This window comes from Crinia signifera, chromosome 1 (genome assembly GCF_055691185.1).
Source record: "Crinia signifera chromosome 1, ASM5569118v1, whole genome shotgun sequence".
Taxonomy (NCBI): Eukaryota; Metazoa; Chordata; class Amphibia; order Anura; family Myobatrachidae; genus Crinia; species Crinia signifera.
The window spans coordinates 67,328,305-67,343,207 of record NC_139217.1 but is presented as its reverse complement, the minus strand read 5'-3'; the positions used below and the strand labels follow the sequence as shown (position 1 = coordinate 67,343,207).

General features: G+C 41.4%; 1 protein-coding gene across 2 annotated transcripts in view; it reads left to right on the top strand.

Annotated features, from left to right (window-relative positions):
- The window catches only part of RBPJ (recombination signal binding protein for immunoglobulin kappa J region), a 64,168-nt gene extending 52,669 nt beyond the window's left edge, over nt 1–11,499 (top strand). Inside the window, exons 4-11 of one of the 2 annotated variants that reach the window (XM_083159781.1) lie at nt 1,437–1,602; nt 2,249–2,423; nt 3,724–3,861; nt 4,197–4,309; nt 5,955–6,095; nt 6,222–6,377; nt 7,603–7,706; nt 10,026–11,499. In XM_083159781.1, the coding sequence (XP_083015907.1) occupies nt 1,437–1,602; nt 2,249–2,423; nt 3,724–3,861; nt 4,197–4,309; nt 5,955–6,095; nt 6,222–6,377; nt 7,603–7,706; nt 10,026–10,341 (1,309 nt within the window). In that variant the 3' untranslated portion in view covers nt 10,342–11,499. Of the gene's footprint in view, nt 1–1,436; nt 1,603–2,248; nt 2,424–3,705; nt 3,862–4,196; nt 4,310–5,954; nt 6,096–6,221; nt 6,378–7,602; nt 7,707–10,025 lie in introns of both variants that reach the window. The other variant, XM_083159703.1, reaches the window with a different exon arrangement.
- Nucleotides 11,500–14,903: the final 3,404 nt, after the last annotated feature.

Genomic DNA, 14,903 nt, shown 5'->3' with positions numbered 1-14,903 from the left:
CCACTCCTCTCCCCCTGCTGTGACCCACATGTTCAGGCCACTCCTCTCCCCCTGCTGTGACCCACAAGTTCAGGCCACTCCTCTCCCCCTGCTGCGACCCACGTGATCAGTCCACTCCTCTCCCACTGCTGTGACCATTTACAACCTATTCCGCTTACAAAGGGCCACTGTTTGAGAGCGCTTCTATTTATTCATGTATAATTATACTGCGTATGTTAATAGTTTGCTGAATAGAAGATACATTTTCACAGTGCAGAATATAAAAGGAGCCCACAGGCCCCCAAAAATGCAATCTGAATAATATTGTCAGCACAGAATGGAAACTGTTAGCAGCAGCGAGTTTTCAGGGCTTTTTCTTTTTTTTTGTATTTTTTGTCTTGGTCTCCAGCCTCCCTTATTTATTATATTGTACGTTTTAGTATGAAGCATAAACAGCAAGTCCAAATGTGTTTGTAGAAAAGCTTTTGGAGGACGACCTTACATTCCTGTATTACAGGATAGTTTTCAGAGTAAAATAAAAAGTAATAAAACGCAAACCTGGCCTAGTCCTACCCCATCTACTGCCAGCTCCTGGTCATACGATATTGTATTCTGCACATGATAACTGCTAGGAACAGCTTCATGATCATTATCACAGTGGCCGTCTGTACATTTCATTCATCTCATAATGCAAAATAATCATGTCCTATGTAGTATCCCCACATTTATTAACTGTTTCTTATATAGCGCACACATATCATTAGAGCAGCCAAGATGGTGCCGTCTCCTGCGATATTGTTTTGTTGCAGCACTAATTATATACGTTTGCCGTTTGGAAAATCCACATTCCGATTCACACAATGTAGCACTGGCTGTGGTGTTGCGTGCGTTGGTCAAGTGATCATTTAGACGAGAGTGCCATCTTGTGGACAAAGCACGCATATCGCAAAAGTTAGTTGAATGCTTGACCTGAATTTTCTAAGTACTTTTCTGTCTCCCGTTTCTCCCCATATTATACCATGATCATCAGTAGTTAGTCGGAATTTCCTGCTAGTCTAAAGTACATTAGGTTGACATGCTCAAAAGGTCGACACAAGCCAATGGTCAACATGAAAAAAGGTCACCATGAGTTTTTTTGTGTTGAAACTGACTTTGTTCTTCCTTTACCATCCCAGTAGGCATAGAGGGAGGACATAAGTGTGTCGATCACAGCGGTACACTCATACGGTGTTTATGTCAACTTCTGCCAGCATAGAAAAACATGTCAACTCATGTCAACCTTTTTACTGTCGACCTGCTTGTGTTGACTTGATGATCAACCAGCTTGTGTTGAGATTTTTGATCATGTCGAACTTATAATTGGTCCTACTACAATACTGTGATGTATCCTTGCACCTGCTGCTGCCATTCCTGCGTGAGAATCGAGAATTACTAAGCAATCTGTGACTCTTTCGCAGGTTTTTTTGTCCTCCCCCTTGTGTGTATCTTATGGGTAGTGGATGGAAGAAAAAGAAAGAACAGATGGAGAGAGACGGCTGCTCTGAGCAGGAGTCTCAGCCATGTGCCTTTATCGGCATTGGGAACAGCGAGCAAGAGATGCAGCAGCTGAACTTAGAAGGAAAGGTGAGCGGGTAGAGCTGTGCGCTATTTCTTGAAGGCATGAAGAACCTTTTTAGCTCCTCTTATGTACTTTGTGGGCACTTCCCTGTACTCTGGCAGAAAACTATGGTTCCTGCGAGTGAGAAGTCCTGTATAAATGTGGCTCTCCTACTTGGAGAGCACAGAGATAAAGGTCACTCTGGAAACTGCACAGTTTATGAATAAGGACCAATCCGTTAAAAGAAGGATCTTTTTAACTAACCACAACAGTATGTGCCTGTGTATTTTTTTTAAATATATAGTCATGTTTATAGTCTTATAGATGTTGCCTCCCTGGTGATTGGCAGTTACTGGCCTTCTGCGGCAATGCCGTGTGCAGCTGGTCTCACACACACACACACACACAGAGATCTGGCTGTCTGGGCTCTGAAGATGGTCCTTGTACAGCACCAATTTGGTGCTGTAGCTCAGCCTCTTATTTCTCCATCACGTTGGATCCGTTGAGTGCGTTTTGGTCCCACACATACCTAGCTTGGTGTTTGCCATTAAAAACAAACAAACTAGAATTCTTTATTGAGCCTATATGTGTAAGGTATTAGTTTTCCAGAACCTCTGAGTAATTCTGTTAAAGCCATTTGTATCCTACGGGTGATTCTCTCTCTCTCCACAGAATTATTGCACTGCCAAAACCCTGTACATATCCGACTCTGACAAGAGAAAGCACTTCATGTTATCAGTGAAAATGTTCTATGGCAATAGCGACGACATTGGTGTGTTCTTAAGCAAACGTATCAAGGTCATCTCAAAGCCATCTAAGAAGAAGCAGTCACTGAAAAATGCAGACCGTAAGTAAAGCGTGTCCCCACGTGACATGTCTATGCTGTAGCAGGTGCTCAGTTAGTCTGTCACTCCCATCTTTCTTCTATTTGATGCATTTTATTTCTATTATTTTTCTCTTGCCTGAAAGATAGTACTTTTCTCTTTTCATTCACTGAAATATTAATGATGGGGCGTCAGCTGTGTAACTGGTAAAGGACCTTTCAGCATGTTGGCAGCAGGTAGTGGTGAAGCACAACTGCGTAACCGGCTAATCACTTTCTCACGTGTTACAGGTTTTTGGTTTATAATATTAAAAATCCATGCTAGAAAACAAACGCTGTCGGGTCTGACCCCCAGTCCCTATTGCTAAGCTCTACGCCAGTGGTAGCCAACTCCAGTCCTTGAGAGCTACCGAGAGTTCACGTTTTCCAGACAACCTAGCTGCTGCACAGGTGCACTCATTACTCACTGACATTTTAAAAGATCCACAGGTTGAGCGAAGTACTTCACTTGTGATTCTGTGAGGAGATCTGGAAAACGTTAACTGTTGGTAGCTCTCAAGGACTGGAGTTGGCTACCCCTGGTCTAGCAGTTGAGTCTTGTTGGCATTATGATGCCTGTGTTATGAACATGGTAACCTTTTACTTGTCAAACTTCAATACATTTTGTCATTCTAAAAGGTCTTCATGCTATGCCCAAAAGGTCATGATACCCCGTACACCAGGGGTGGCCAAACCTGTCCTCAAGATCTACCAACAGTTCATGTATATCAGGCAACCTGTGGATCTGTAGAAGTAATGAATTCAGCAAGTTTGAAAATGTGACAGTTAGTAATTACTCCAGCTGTGAACCAGCTTGGGGATTTGGAAAACATGGACCGTTGGTAGATCTCCAGGACCGGTTTGGCCACCCCTGCCGCACACAGTACGCCTTTATTAAATGTATTGTATTAATAATTTTGTATAAAGTGCAATGCTATCAATCATTGCACATATTCGGAATTCATACTCTTGCAATAACCACTTGAATCCATGTTGCGGGGTTGGGTGATGATTGGTGCATCTATACAATAAAGAAAGAATTATTAGTGAAAAGGAAATTTGAAAAATTATATATTTTTTTTATTAAAGAGCTTGAATACCCGCTTGAACTTTAATATACATAATATGTTCAATAGCACTCCAAAAGCAGTATGTACATTAATCTGAGGGGCTTTATCTCGAATGTGGTTTTTGTGGGTCTAGTAATGGTCAATGCGGACAGCCACCGTAGCATCGTAAAGGACGTTTTTTGTGTTTCCTAACTTAGATCTCTTATCTGTTCCAGTATGTATTGCATCAGGGACAAAGGTGGCACTATTTAACCGACTGCGATCACAGACGGTTAGTACAAGATATTTGCACGTAGAAGGTGGAAACTTTCACGCCAGTTCGCAACAGTGGGGAGCGTTTTACATCCACCTTTGTAAGTCCGACAGGAGTTCTTCTTTTTTTATTATTTGTAAAAACTTTCCAGCACTCTGGAATGAGCTGTTTCACAGATAGAATTGTATTAATGCAGAGGATCTATATAAAGTGTTTATGCTGGGAATAGATTATACAATTATCCACCTGATGTGTCTGACATTTTATCTGTCAGTGTAAGCCCAGCATTGATAATTAGTAAATTACGAATGTGAAGAAGATTTACTAAAAGCTTTTAAATGAGTCCTTTGACACTGGAAACCCTAACCTACACGAATAAGTGTTCAAGTAATGTTGTATTTAATATTTACTCATCGACGTATTTGTCTTTTTTAGTGGATGAGGATGAGTCAGAAGGAGAGGAATTCACTGTGCGTGATGGTTACATTCATTATGGACAGACAGTAAAACTTGTGTGTTCTGTTACTGGCATGGCACTCCCCAGACTGGTACGTCCTCTATTACTAACTGCCAAGGCTGACGGACTGTAATTTATACATTATATGTCCGATGGCCAGGGTGTTTTATTAATCATCAATATGGTAAATGCTTACAGTCTAAATGTAAACGGTAGGGGAGATTTCAGCAATTTAGCAGCAGGATTTAAAGAATAATCCTTTTTTTATTCTATATAAGGCAGGGGTGGGGAACCTTTTGGGGTCCGAGGGCTGTTAACATTGAGACATAATGCCATTTAAAAAAACAACAACTTACAAATCATCCTGCTGCAGCCGTCCCACGCTCCAGCGGCTGCTGCAGGTTACAAGTCGCCGGTCTGTGTGGTCCGGCGGCTGTGCAGGGAGTCTCATACAGGGGAAATCTCACGAGCGGTCGGTAGCTCTCACGAGATTTCTCCTGTATGAGACTCGTTGTACAGCCACAAAAACCGGCTCCGGGGGCCAGAGGTTCCCCACCGCTGATATAAGGCATAACCAGCCTTGGGTTCAATTATTATAGGAAATCTTTTTTTTCTTTTTTTATATATATATTTTGCCCTTTTATGTATATTGGAATTTTTCGACTTGTATATATTTTTTTGTATTTTTTACTGATTACTTTTAAATTGGATAATATAAAAGGTGCAAATGCATTGACTGGAAGCCACTGTTTCACATGCACTCCCCATAGAGAACTGTGGGGCAGATGTGACCAGCCAATCAACGCCTAATTTAACTGTCATTTAAAAAAAAAATGCAGTGGATTGGCTGGTGCATTATCACCGTCCATTTATCACCTCTTCATCACTTTGCCAGGCTTAATTACCTCTGAGATACGGTCACTAGGTCTACAAGGAATTAGGTCGACATGCATGAAGGTCGACAGGGTTTATGTCCCACCAGTAGTGCCACTTACAGATATCCCAGTAGTGCTTTGAGCAAAAGAAAAGTAAATTCTAGAAACTATTGTTTCTGGAATAATTTGGACAACGGATATATAGATAAGGGATACTCAACCTGTATATCTTTTCCTCAAAGATTTTTCTAGATGTATCAGCTTTGTCCACTTTTTTTATTTATTTTTTTGTCGTCCCATTTTACCATCCATTAAGCAATGAATAACTGCTGTCTCCCACTCCAAGCTTCATAGGATACAGTGCCCCTCATTGGTATTGCAGCAGCGGAAATATGTGGGGATTTGCGCATCTGCAGTAGACTCTGGAGCAATGGCCGTGTCTACTGGGCTGCAGAGAAAAGGGGTCCTGGCCATGTGCAGCTTGCAGCTAATTGTCTATTGTGTTCATTAGCAGATAGTGTTCTAGTGATGGGTACAGTCTAATGCACATCACTTTAATTGTTGTCAGAGTAAAACCGCTTCAGGGTGCCCAGTATTTAACTTAATGTTATACGGTTTAACTGAAAAAATGTAACTGTTTTCTTAAAAGTATTTCAATCAGGTATTTATAGTGGACAAGGCAGACAAAATGCATGTTTATTGTACAGTGCGTTACTATATGTATATGACGTTGACGGCATCAGCATCAGACTAGATGACCACTCCTCTGACTGTGGAAACACTCCGGAGCAGCTGGATCTTCCTGCATCAATCATCTTCCTTCCCGCCCCCATAATAGAATATTCTTTGCATTATGTGCAGATTATCCGGAAGGTGGATAAACAGACAGCATTGTTAGATGCAGATGATCCCGTCTCCCAGCTCCATAAATGTGCGTTCTACCTGAAGGATACAGAGAGAATGTACTTGTGCCTTTCTCAGGAACGAATAATCCAGTTTCAAGTGAGTTTTTTTTTTCTTTTGTCAAGTCTGACGTTTAAAACTTTTTCCAAACTTTTATATTTGTGTTCTTTGCAAATAATGTGAATGATCCTAATTTTCTGCTGCTGTTTCATAAAAAACACAAAGGCCACTCCATGTCCCAAAGAGCCAAACAAAGAGATGATAAACGATGGTGCATCATGGACAATCATTAGCACGGACAAGGCAGAATACACGTTCTATGAAGGCATGGGACCAGTCCACGCACCGGTGACTCCTGTGCCTGTTGTAGAAAGCCTTCAGGTAAGGTCCCCTTGGGAGCATCTGTTACACACCTTGGTTCTAAATTTGTGGAATTGTAGTAAACAAGCAATTAATTTTATTTCCCCATAGCTTATTGCTTCAGTCTACAATATTACAGTATTCAATCTGGGATTCCGACTGTCGAAACATCCCGACAATCGGAATCCCAGACCGTTTTCGCTTCACTAGACTGCAACTCGACAGTCAGAATTACATTTTTTCGTCTGTTGAGTGTTGGAAAGTTTGAGGATTGGCTAAAATGACCTCAGATTGTCGAGAAACGATAGAGAATTCAAAAATCCACAGCCTTCAATGCTGTAAACAACTGCAGCATTGAATAGGGGACGGATGCTATTTCCACATGCGGAAATAGCAGCAGGGATTGAATAGCCCCTATGTATGATTAGATTACAAAAAGAAAAGCCACTGTAAACGTAAATGCGGGAAGAATACTTTTATGGCGATAAATCAAATATAATGCACTCTCCTTTTGAAGATGACTGGTGTCTGGTTAAATGGCAGTTGTGTTCCACATTACCTCTGCCGTTGAGGTACTGTGAGTACAGCACAGACAAATACACTGAGGGGGATATTTACTAAGATGTAAGTTGTATTTCACATGGGATGTTGCTATCTGTTATCTTCTAGAACTGGGGTAGCCAACTCCAGTCCTCGAGAGCTACCAACAGTTAATGTATTCCAGATCTCCTCACAGAATGTAGTAATGTGAAGTAATTAGCTCCACCTGTGGTTCTTTTAAAATGTTAGCCAGTAATGCGTGCAGCTGGTTGTCTGGAAAACATGAACTGTTGGTAGCTCTCGAGGACTGGAGTTGGCTACCACTGTTCTAGAAGGTGCTAAAAAAAAAGAGTAGTTTCTGATTGGTTGCCCATATGAACATCCCATGTGAAATACAACTCACATCTAAATTTCCCCCTGAATGTGCCCATGTCCTGTCTCTAACTACAGATTATTTTAAAGTGGAATAAACTGCAGTATCCACCAGCAGCGAACATCACCTCTGTAGCAAACACAGTTCATATATTTAGGTGTTTTTTTTTTAGTGCACAAAGTGTATTTAGAACTACAAGCGTGGCAAGCCTGTACAAAACATACTGCAGTGCAAGTTAGGTTTTATAAAGGATGACTAAAAAAGTTAGTGTAGTTCTGAAAGCTTTCCCCCGTGTGTGTGTGTGTGATTTTTACCATTGTTTTGTTTTTTCAGCTGAATGGAGGTGGAGATGTAGCAATGTTGGAGCTCACAGGACAGAACTTCACTCCAAATTTGCGAGTTTGGTTTGGGGATGTGGAGGCAGAGACTATGTACAGGTATCTTTTGGCTTGTGTACAGTTCTGATATCCTTTGTCCTATTGTCCAATGATTTGCCTCTTGCTTGTCGTTGTCTCAGCTCGTTCGCTGTCCTCTTGCTCACCGGTTGTCTTGCCCCATGTGCTTTGCCCTCATTCCATGTTTACCCTGTTTCATTCTGATTATATTCTAGATTTAATTCCACATAGACTCCCCTTATTCTTTGTCCTGTGGTGGTATTCTCCTTCAAGTTTCCCTATTAATATCATGTCCATTCATACTGTTTCTTCTGGGGCTACAGCGCATCACATTGTTGGTGGTCAGATCCACCACTTGAAGCGGAGTAATGTCCTAAAGCCACAGTGAGCTTGTGTACTTGCCACTAGAGCAGTGGTTCCCAAACCTGGTCCTCAAGTACCCCCAGCAGTGCACGTTTTGCAGGTCTCCACACAGAATCACAGGTGAGATAATTAGCTCCACCTGTGAACTTTTCAAATGTGCCTGCATAATGAGTGCACCTGCCATGTGACCTGGAAAAAGTGTACTGTTGGGGTACTTGTGGACCAGGGTTGGGAACCACTGCACTAGAGAGCACCGTGGAACACTCATTTAATTTTTTTTACTAAATATATTTTATTGAGCCTCAATAAGCAAAAACAATACATCTAACAGTGGATGATGATATACAAAATGTCAATGAGGATCAAAAACCATTTTCAACATTTTCTAAACAAAAAAACACTGTAGAATAGAGGAAATAGTTATCTCCTATCTGAATAAAATAGGGACGGGAGGTGCTTTCTACAGCTTCTAAGGAGCAAGGAGGAGAAAATATCTCTAAGCAATCCACTCAACATAGGCATATGATCACTATAGTGTTAAAATAAAAACATGACAATAAAATAAATGGAAACAAAATAAAAAGAAAAGAAAGTAACTTGGTCAAATGCAGACAAAGTGACTTACAGAACAATAGAACAAAATACCTGCCCAACAACCGACCTGGGCCGCCGGCCCATCCACAGACAGATCCAGCCAATCAGCAGGAAATAGGGATAGGGAAGACTGGGTATCGAGTGGGTAGATGGAATGGGGGAAAGGAACCTAGTAGAAGGCAGATGTAAAATAGTATTTGGAACACTCATTTTGGTACTTTATTCCTAGCATGGCGCACAAGATTTTCATCTTATGGCATCTTATGCCATCGCATCGCAAGCCATATAGCCGCATGCGATGCAATACGTTTTTTTAATTGTATAAGCACCCTAATGGGTGCTTACAATGTTAAATGCACCCCCACGCCACCCCCAACTATCAACGCATCCTCCGACATTTTCATACCCCCACTATCCACGTCGGCGTGGAGTAGATTATAGATAGCGTGGCAAACCCGAAGCGCAGTGAGCCTCGCGAGGGGCCGCGTATTACTTTATATGTATTCCGCATCTCCTCACGGGGCTCGCTGCGCTCGCCACACTATCTAGAATCAACTCTGCGCCGACGTGGATAGTGGGGGTATGAAAAGGTCGGAGGACGCGTACCGCTGCGCTCACCTCTCGTCGGGTTGGCGTTGACAATGGGGGGCCATTTAACATTGTAGGGACCCATCAGGGTGGTTGTACAATAAAAAATCGTATACCATCGCATTGTATGCCACTGTATGGCATACAATGCGATACGATATTTTATTGTACAATAACGCGTTGCATCGTATACCATATTTAGTCTTATGGTATACGATGCGATGGGCGCCGTGCTAGGAAAGCAGTACCCTCATAAACGGAACCCACTAGTAAAGGGTATGGGCCATTGAGTCGACCATTGAAGGTTGACATGGGTTAAACATGAAATAGGTTGACATGCCTAAGGTCGACATGGTTGAAAGGTGGACACGAGCATTAGTCGACAATGGCTAGGGAGACAGTCAAAAGATCGACATGGGGTTTTACATTGTTTTCTTGTCCTAAATTTCGGCATGGGCATCGTCTAATTGTAACGCGCCCCCTCACATGGTGCCTCGATAAGCTTAGCACACTATTATATTCTCCCTCCACGCCCTCCCTCCACATGTCTAGCCAGCAACCAACCCCCCCCCCCTCCCCTCCACCCCAAAAAAAGTGAAAAACCCATGTTGACCTTTTGACTGTTGACCTTAGGCATGAGCATCTTGCGTTTCAGCATAGTTTCATGTCAGGGTTTAAATCTAGATGCTGCTTTTTGACTTCCTATATCTTTAATAAATTGTTAGCAGCGGACATACAGTGTAAATTCCCAGGGTATGTGAAAGATGTCTCCAACTAGTGAACATTGCATCGCTAATGGGTCTGTTGTCTCCCCAGGTGTGCAGAGAGCATGTTGTGCGTCGTTCCCGATATATCAGCTTTCCGAGAGGGCTGGAGGTGGGTCCGCCAGCCAGTGCAGGTGCCAGTAACTTTGGTCCGGAATGATGGCATAATTTATTCAACCAGCCTTACTTTCACATACACCCCAGAGCCTGGACCTCGACCCCATTGTAGCGCAGCCGGGGCAATCCTACGAGCCAACTCAAGCCTTTTGGCCTCCAGCGATTCCAGCACGAATAGCGAGGGAAGTTACACAAACGTCAGCACAAACCCAACCAACGTCACATCATCCACGGCAGCAGTAGTGTCCTAACCTCAAACTCTTGTACCTGGACTTCAGCTGACTTTTGTTTTTTTGTTTTTACATGGAAGGACATGTATAATGAACTTTTTATTTTTGACTTTTTTTTTCCTTAGGTTTTTATTTTTTTTTAATTTGTTTTTTATTCTATTTCGAGCTTTCGTGAGAAAACATTTTCTCCATATTTTGTTCATATCGCCTGAACCTTTTGAACTGCAAGTGCCGAGTTAATAAAAAAAAGAAAAAATGAAGCCACAATAATGAAATGGGGGGTAGGGAAATGTATGTAAGTGTAAAAACACCACTGAAAAATCTATTTTTAGCCGTATTTTTTATTTAAGTCAAAAAATTGGCCAGAAATAGAGACTGTGGCTCGGAGGTGAAATCTTCAGCAAAAGTAGGATGCATGAACATAACCTAGTTTTTACGGACCAAGAAACTTGTATAAGCTTTAGTAAAAGGTACATTTTCACCATGCCTTTTTATATCATAACATATAGTACACTTTTGTTACCAAATAGGTTTTTACTTTTATTTTGTTTTCTCTCAAAAAAGTATAATCGGGTTCCAAACCTGGCTATACCTGTGTAATGTAATTGTCATACTCATCCAGTTACAAACAACAATGGTCAACAGCTGGAAATCTTTTTTTTTTTTTTTTAACTGAAATCTTTATTTCAGCATAACAAACCACATAAAGGCCAGCTTTTTTTTTCTTTGTTTTAAAGATTATATGAAGTCTGTGCAAAAAGCTTTAAAAAAATGCCTCTACCTTGCCTGCAATACAAACTGTATGTGGATAGTGCGCTCCCTATTCAGTCATTGTCTGGGTTTGTTAAATGTCGTTTTAGAACCAGTGATCCTGTTGTTTTCCAGCTGTTGCTATAACGCTTCTGCTGCCGCGTGTAATTGCGCCGAGGTGTGTAGCGTTCAAAGAGCAACAATTGAAGAGCTACATATGGTAGTCACTGATATATGTAAATATATATATATATGTTTCCTTGTCGCCTCTTCATCGGCAAGAGTCCATAGCGGCTTTCTTCGATGTAGATGCTATTGTATTTATAGAGACTATTTATGGTCCTAGCATACCTGAAAAAAATATCCATTCAGAACATGGCATTTAAACAATCCTTTCATATTTTTTAAGTAAAGCAAAATTAATTTTCATGTTTGAGGTTCAGGTGTTCTTTTTTTTTTTTTTTCTAGAATCTTGTACATAACATGTATTAAGTGTAAGTGAAGTGTTTTTATTACTATTTCCTTTTTTTTTTTTTTATATTGAGTTGTTCCCTATGGCTTATGTTGCTATTTATCGCCTTATTGGCACTGGGCTTTGGGATTATGAGACCTGTTCAGTGAACCGATGCAACTGAAGGAAAAAAATGAACCAGCTACCAAATATGTCTACACTGTTTTATGTGCACCTGTTTTGTCTACAGTGGAGGCAGCCATTTTGTGTGCCGAGCCCCCATGTGTGATACTGTGGCTTATCCTTTCATTAAGAGCCGGTGAAGTCCCGTGTCACTTCTACCTAGTGGATTGTTGCATTGTAATGGGTTCTCAGCTGACAAAGTGGATGCTGTCACTGCCGGTAGAAAGTGGGGCGCACTTTAATCTGTATCTGTTAAAGAAACCTGTTCTTTGGCACTGTTAAAGGGCTACTAAACCTAAAAGTACCCATGAAGTTACCCATACCATAGACAGAACATGAAATGTTTACTATTGTCTGTGTTGCTTTGTGCATAGTCTTTAATATAATTGCAAGTCTTCACTGTGTAGTAACCCATAGCAACGTAAGACATGTGCTTAGTGAAATCTGATTACAGTTTGTTTGCTATGTCTTACTGCATGGCGGATCTTTGGGAAATAACACCCACTGGTTTGATTCATTCAGCAGTATGCTTCTTATACTGCTGTGTGTGTGTGTGCGTATAATTAGTATGTATGTCTTTAAATTTACTATATGTTTAGGTTTAGTGGCCCTTTCTGAACCCACTCCTTAATATGTACTGCATTACCCTGGCTGGACATGATTCTGATATCTTGTAACTGAGGTTGGTACTACCAAATATCACTCATTCCACTTACACAAGGTACATTTTAATATCCCTAATTTTATAACCAATAGAATGGCACAGACCGAAATACACACATGATCATTTCTTGCCCACATCATTGAAGTGGCAATGCCACTTGTCATTTCACTTTGACTGGTGCTCATATGAAATAAGTTTTTATAAATTGTACAATTTTATTTCCCCACTAGTCTTAATGAACCTTGTTAAGCACTTAAAAATGGTCATTTTTTAAAGCACTTTCCCTTACTGCCTCTGCGATCCATATGCACCTATCAAAACCCAACATTAGTGACAGCGGGGTCTCTATTGTCCAATTACATTCACTGTTCCTGAATGGGCTAAAAAGGGGGTACCATACTTGCAATTAAGCAGGTACTAGCAGGGAGACTACATACATTTCTTTCCTACACACGATTTGTGTGAATAAAGACTAGTTGGAATATGTATACAATTAACAATCCCCAACATAAATTCCAGTTATGTTCTGTGTAATTGTAGGAGATGTATATGATTCTACTCACTTAGATTTGGTGCTCCGGGACCCTTTTACAAAGCGGCCATGCTAGAAAATGCTTCCTGCGGTATAAACATTGTCTGAATGGAAGTTTTCCTTTTTCTTCAAAGGATTTATTTCTTAATAAGCTCATGAGGCCATAATAAATATCAGTATTACATAGTTTTGGGGGACTTGCTCCAGATAGCTCTAATTGCATAGACATTAAAAATGTTACACACACACACACACACACCCACCCACACACACTCACTCACTCACGTCTTAGAGATAAATAACCCAGATTGCATTTATTTCATGCCATTCTCATGTGTTACGAGATCTATCCTTGTCCCGGTTACTGGTTTAGGGCCTGCTTCAGAGCTGATCGCTAATGTGAGAAGTTGCAGATGACTGAGTAGATAGCCGCTGCTCAAACAGAAAGAAAAACAACCCATGCAAATCTGCCGCTATCCACTAGCAATTCTCAAACCATCAAACCGTTTTTGCCGTCTGTGCAAATGTGAGTAACTGTGAGGCTTCCGCTAACCAGCAACTGAACCAGGCCAGTGCTGAAGTCACAGACCCTCCGTTAAAACTCCTAGACGCATATATTTAGACACACCCAGAAAACAGCAGGTTTCCACCCCCCAAACGCCAGCATCCTGTCTGTCAAAGTCCAGCCACATTGCATTTAGCGGCATAAAAGGCGCATGGATATTAATCACCCGATGCATACAGTAGGTATGCACAAGCGTTCGATAATTGCTCCACTTGCAAATGCTTTCATTAGCGATCAAATTTGAATCAGGCCGTTACTATGCTGACACTGCCGTTTTCCTCCATGTCTGCCCACGAGGCAGGTGAATTGCCATAGACTATGTTTGTACAAAAGAAGGTCCTCCATCTGTTACTAGAAGTCTCTGTGGGTGAGCCATAGGATGCCTACCCCTTTTATATAATGTATAGTTGCCAACAATTTCCATCCGTGTGCAGCGTTACCTCACCTTGTGCTACTCGCAACCCAAGACCAAATTCCACAAGAAGCATATTTAAAGGGTCGTTCATTTTGAGTGAGCCTAAACTTTTTTGCTAGCCCATGTAGCATCACGTGCCTTCCAGGTGTGCTTCTTTCACTAACATAAGCAAAAAATAATACCCCCACCTTCTCTTTGGTTACGGTATCCTTGTTCAACAATGTCTAGGCCAATTAATAGTGGTCGACCTTGCCAGAAGGTTGACTTAAGGTGGACACTCAAAAGGTCAATGAGTTTTGTTCACGTGTTTTGGGTCTTTGTTGACTTATGTCCACATGGACACCGTATAAATGTAGCGCTGGGCTCGCCATGCTTGGGGCACGGTGCCTCACTGAGCTCAAAACACTGTTATATTCTCACTCTATGCCCACTTGGATAGTAAAGTATGGTCCAAGTCGGTCTACACCAGGGATGGGGAACCTTCGACCCTCCAGCTGTTGTTGAACTACACATCCCAGGATGCTCTGCTACAGTTTTGCTATTTGGCCATGCTAAAACGGTTGCAGGGCATGCTGGGATATGTAGTTCACCAGCAGCTGGAGGGCTGAAGGTTCCCCATCCCTGGTCTACACCAACAAAAAGTGGAAAATCCCATGTTGACCTTAAGCTTGTGTCAACCTTCTGTCACTGCCGACCTTTGATATGTTGATATGTTGACCATTGTTGGTTGACCCAGGGTCCGCATACCCATCTCATTAGATTTAGTTAGTTTACTATACAGCTGACACGTTTCTCTTTTCCTTCTTGGTAATGTCCTGTGGATGCATTCTAGACAGAATATTATCTTCTCTTGTGCTATTGAAAATACAAATAAATCCGTAGCTGGGATCCATCCAACCTTCGGATAACGCATCCATCTTGCCATTTGCCTTTTAATGTCTTGTATTTTTATATGCTGTTTGTATAGACTGTAGAGTTTTTTTGTTTTGTTGTTTTTTGTTCTGTTGCTCTTAGGAACAAATT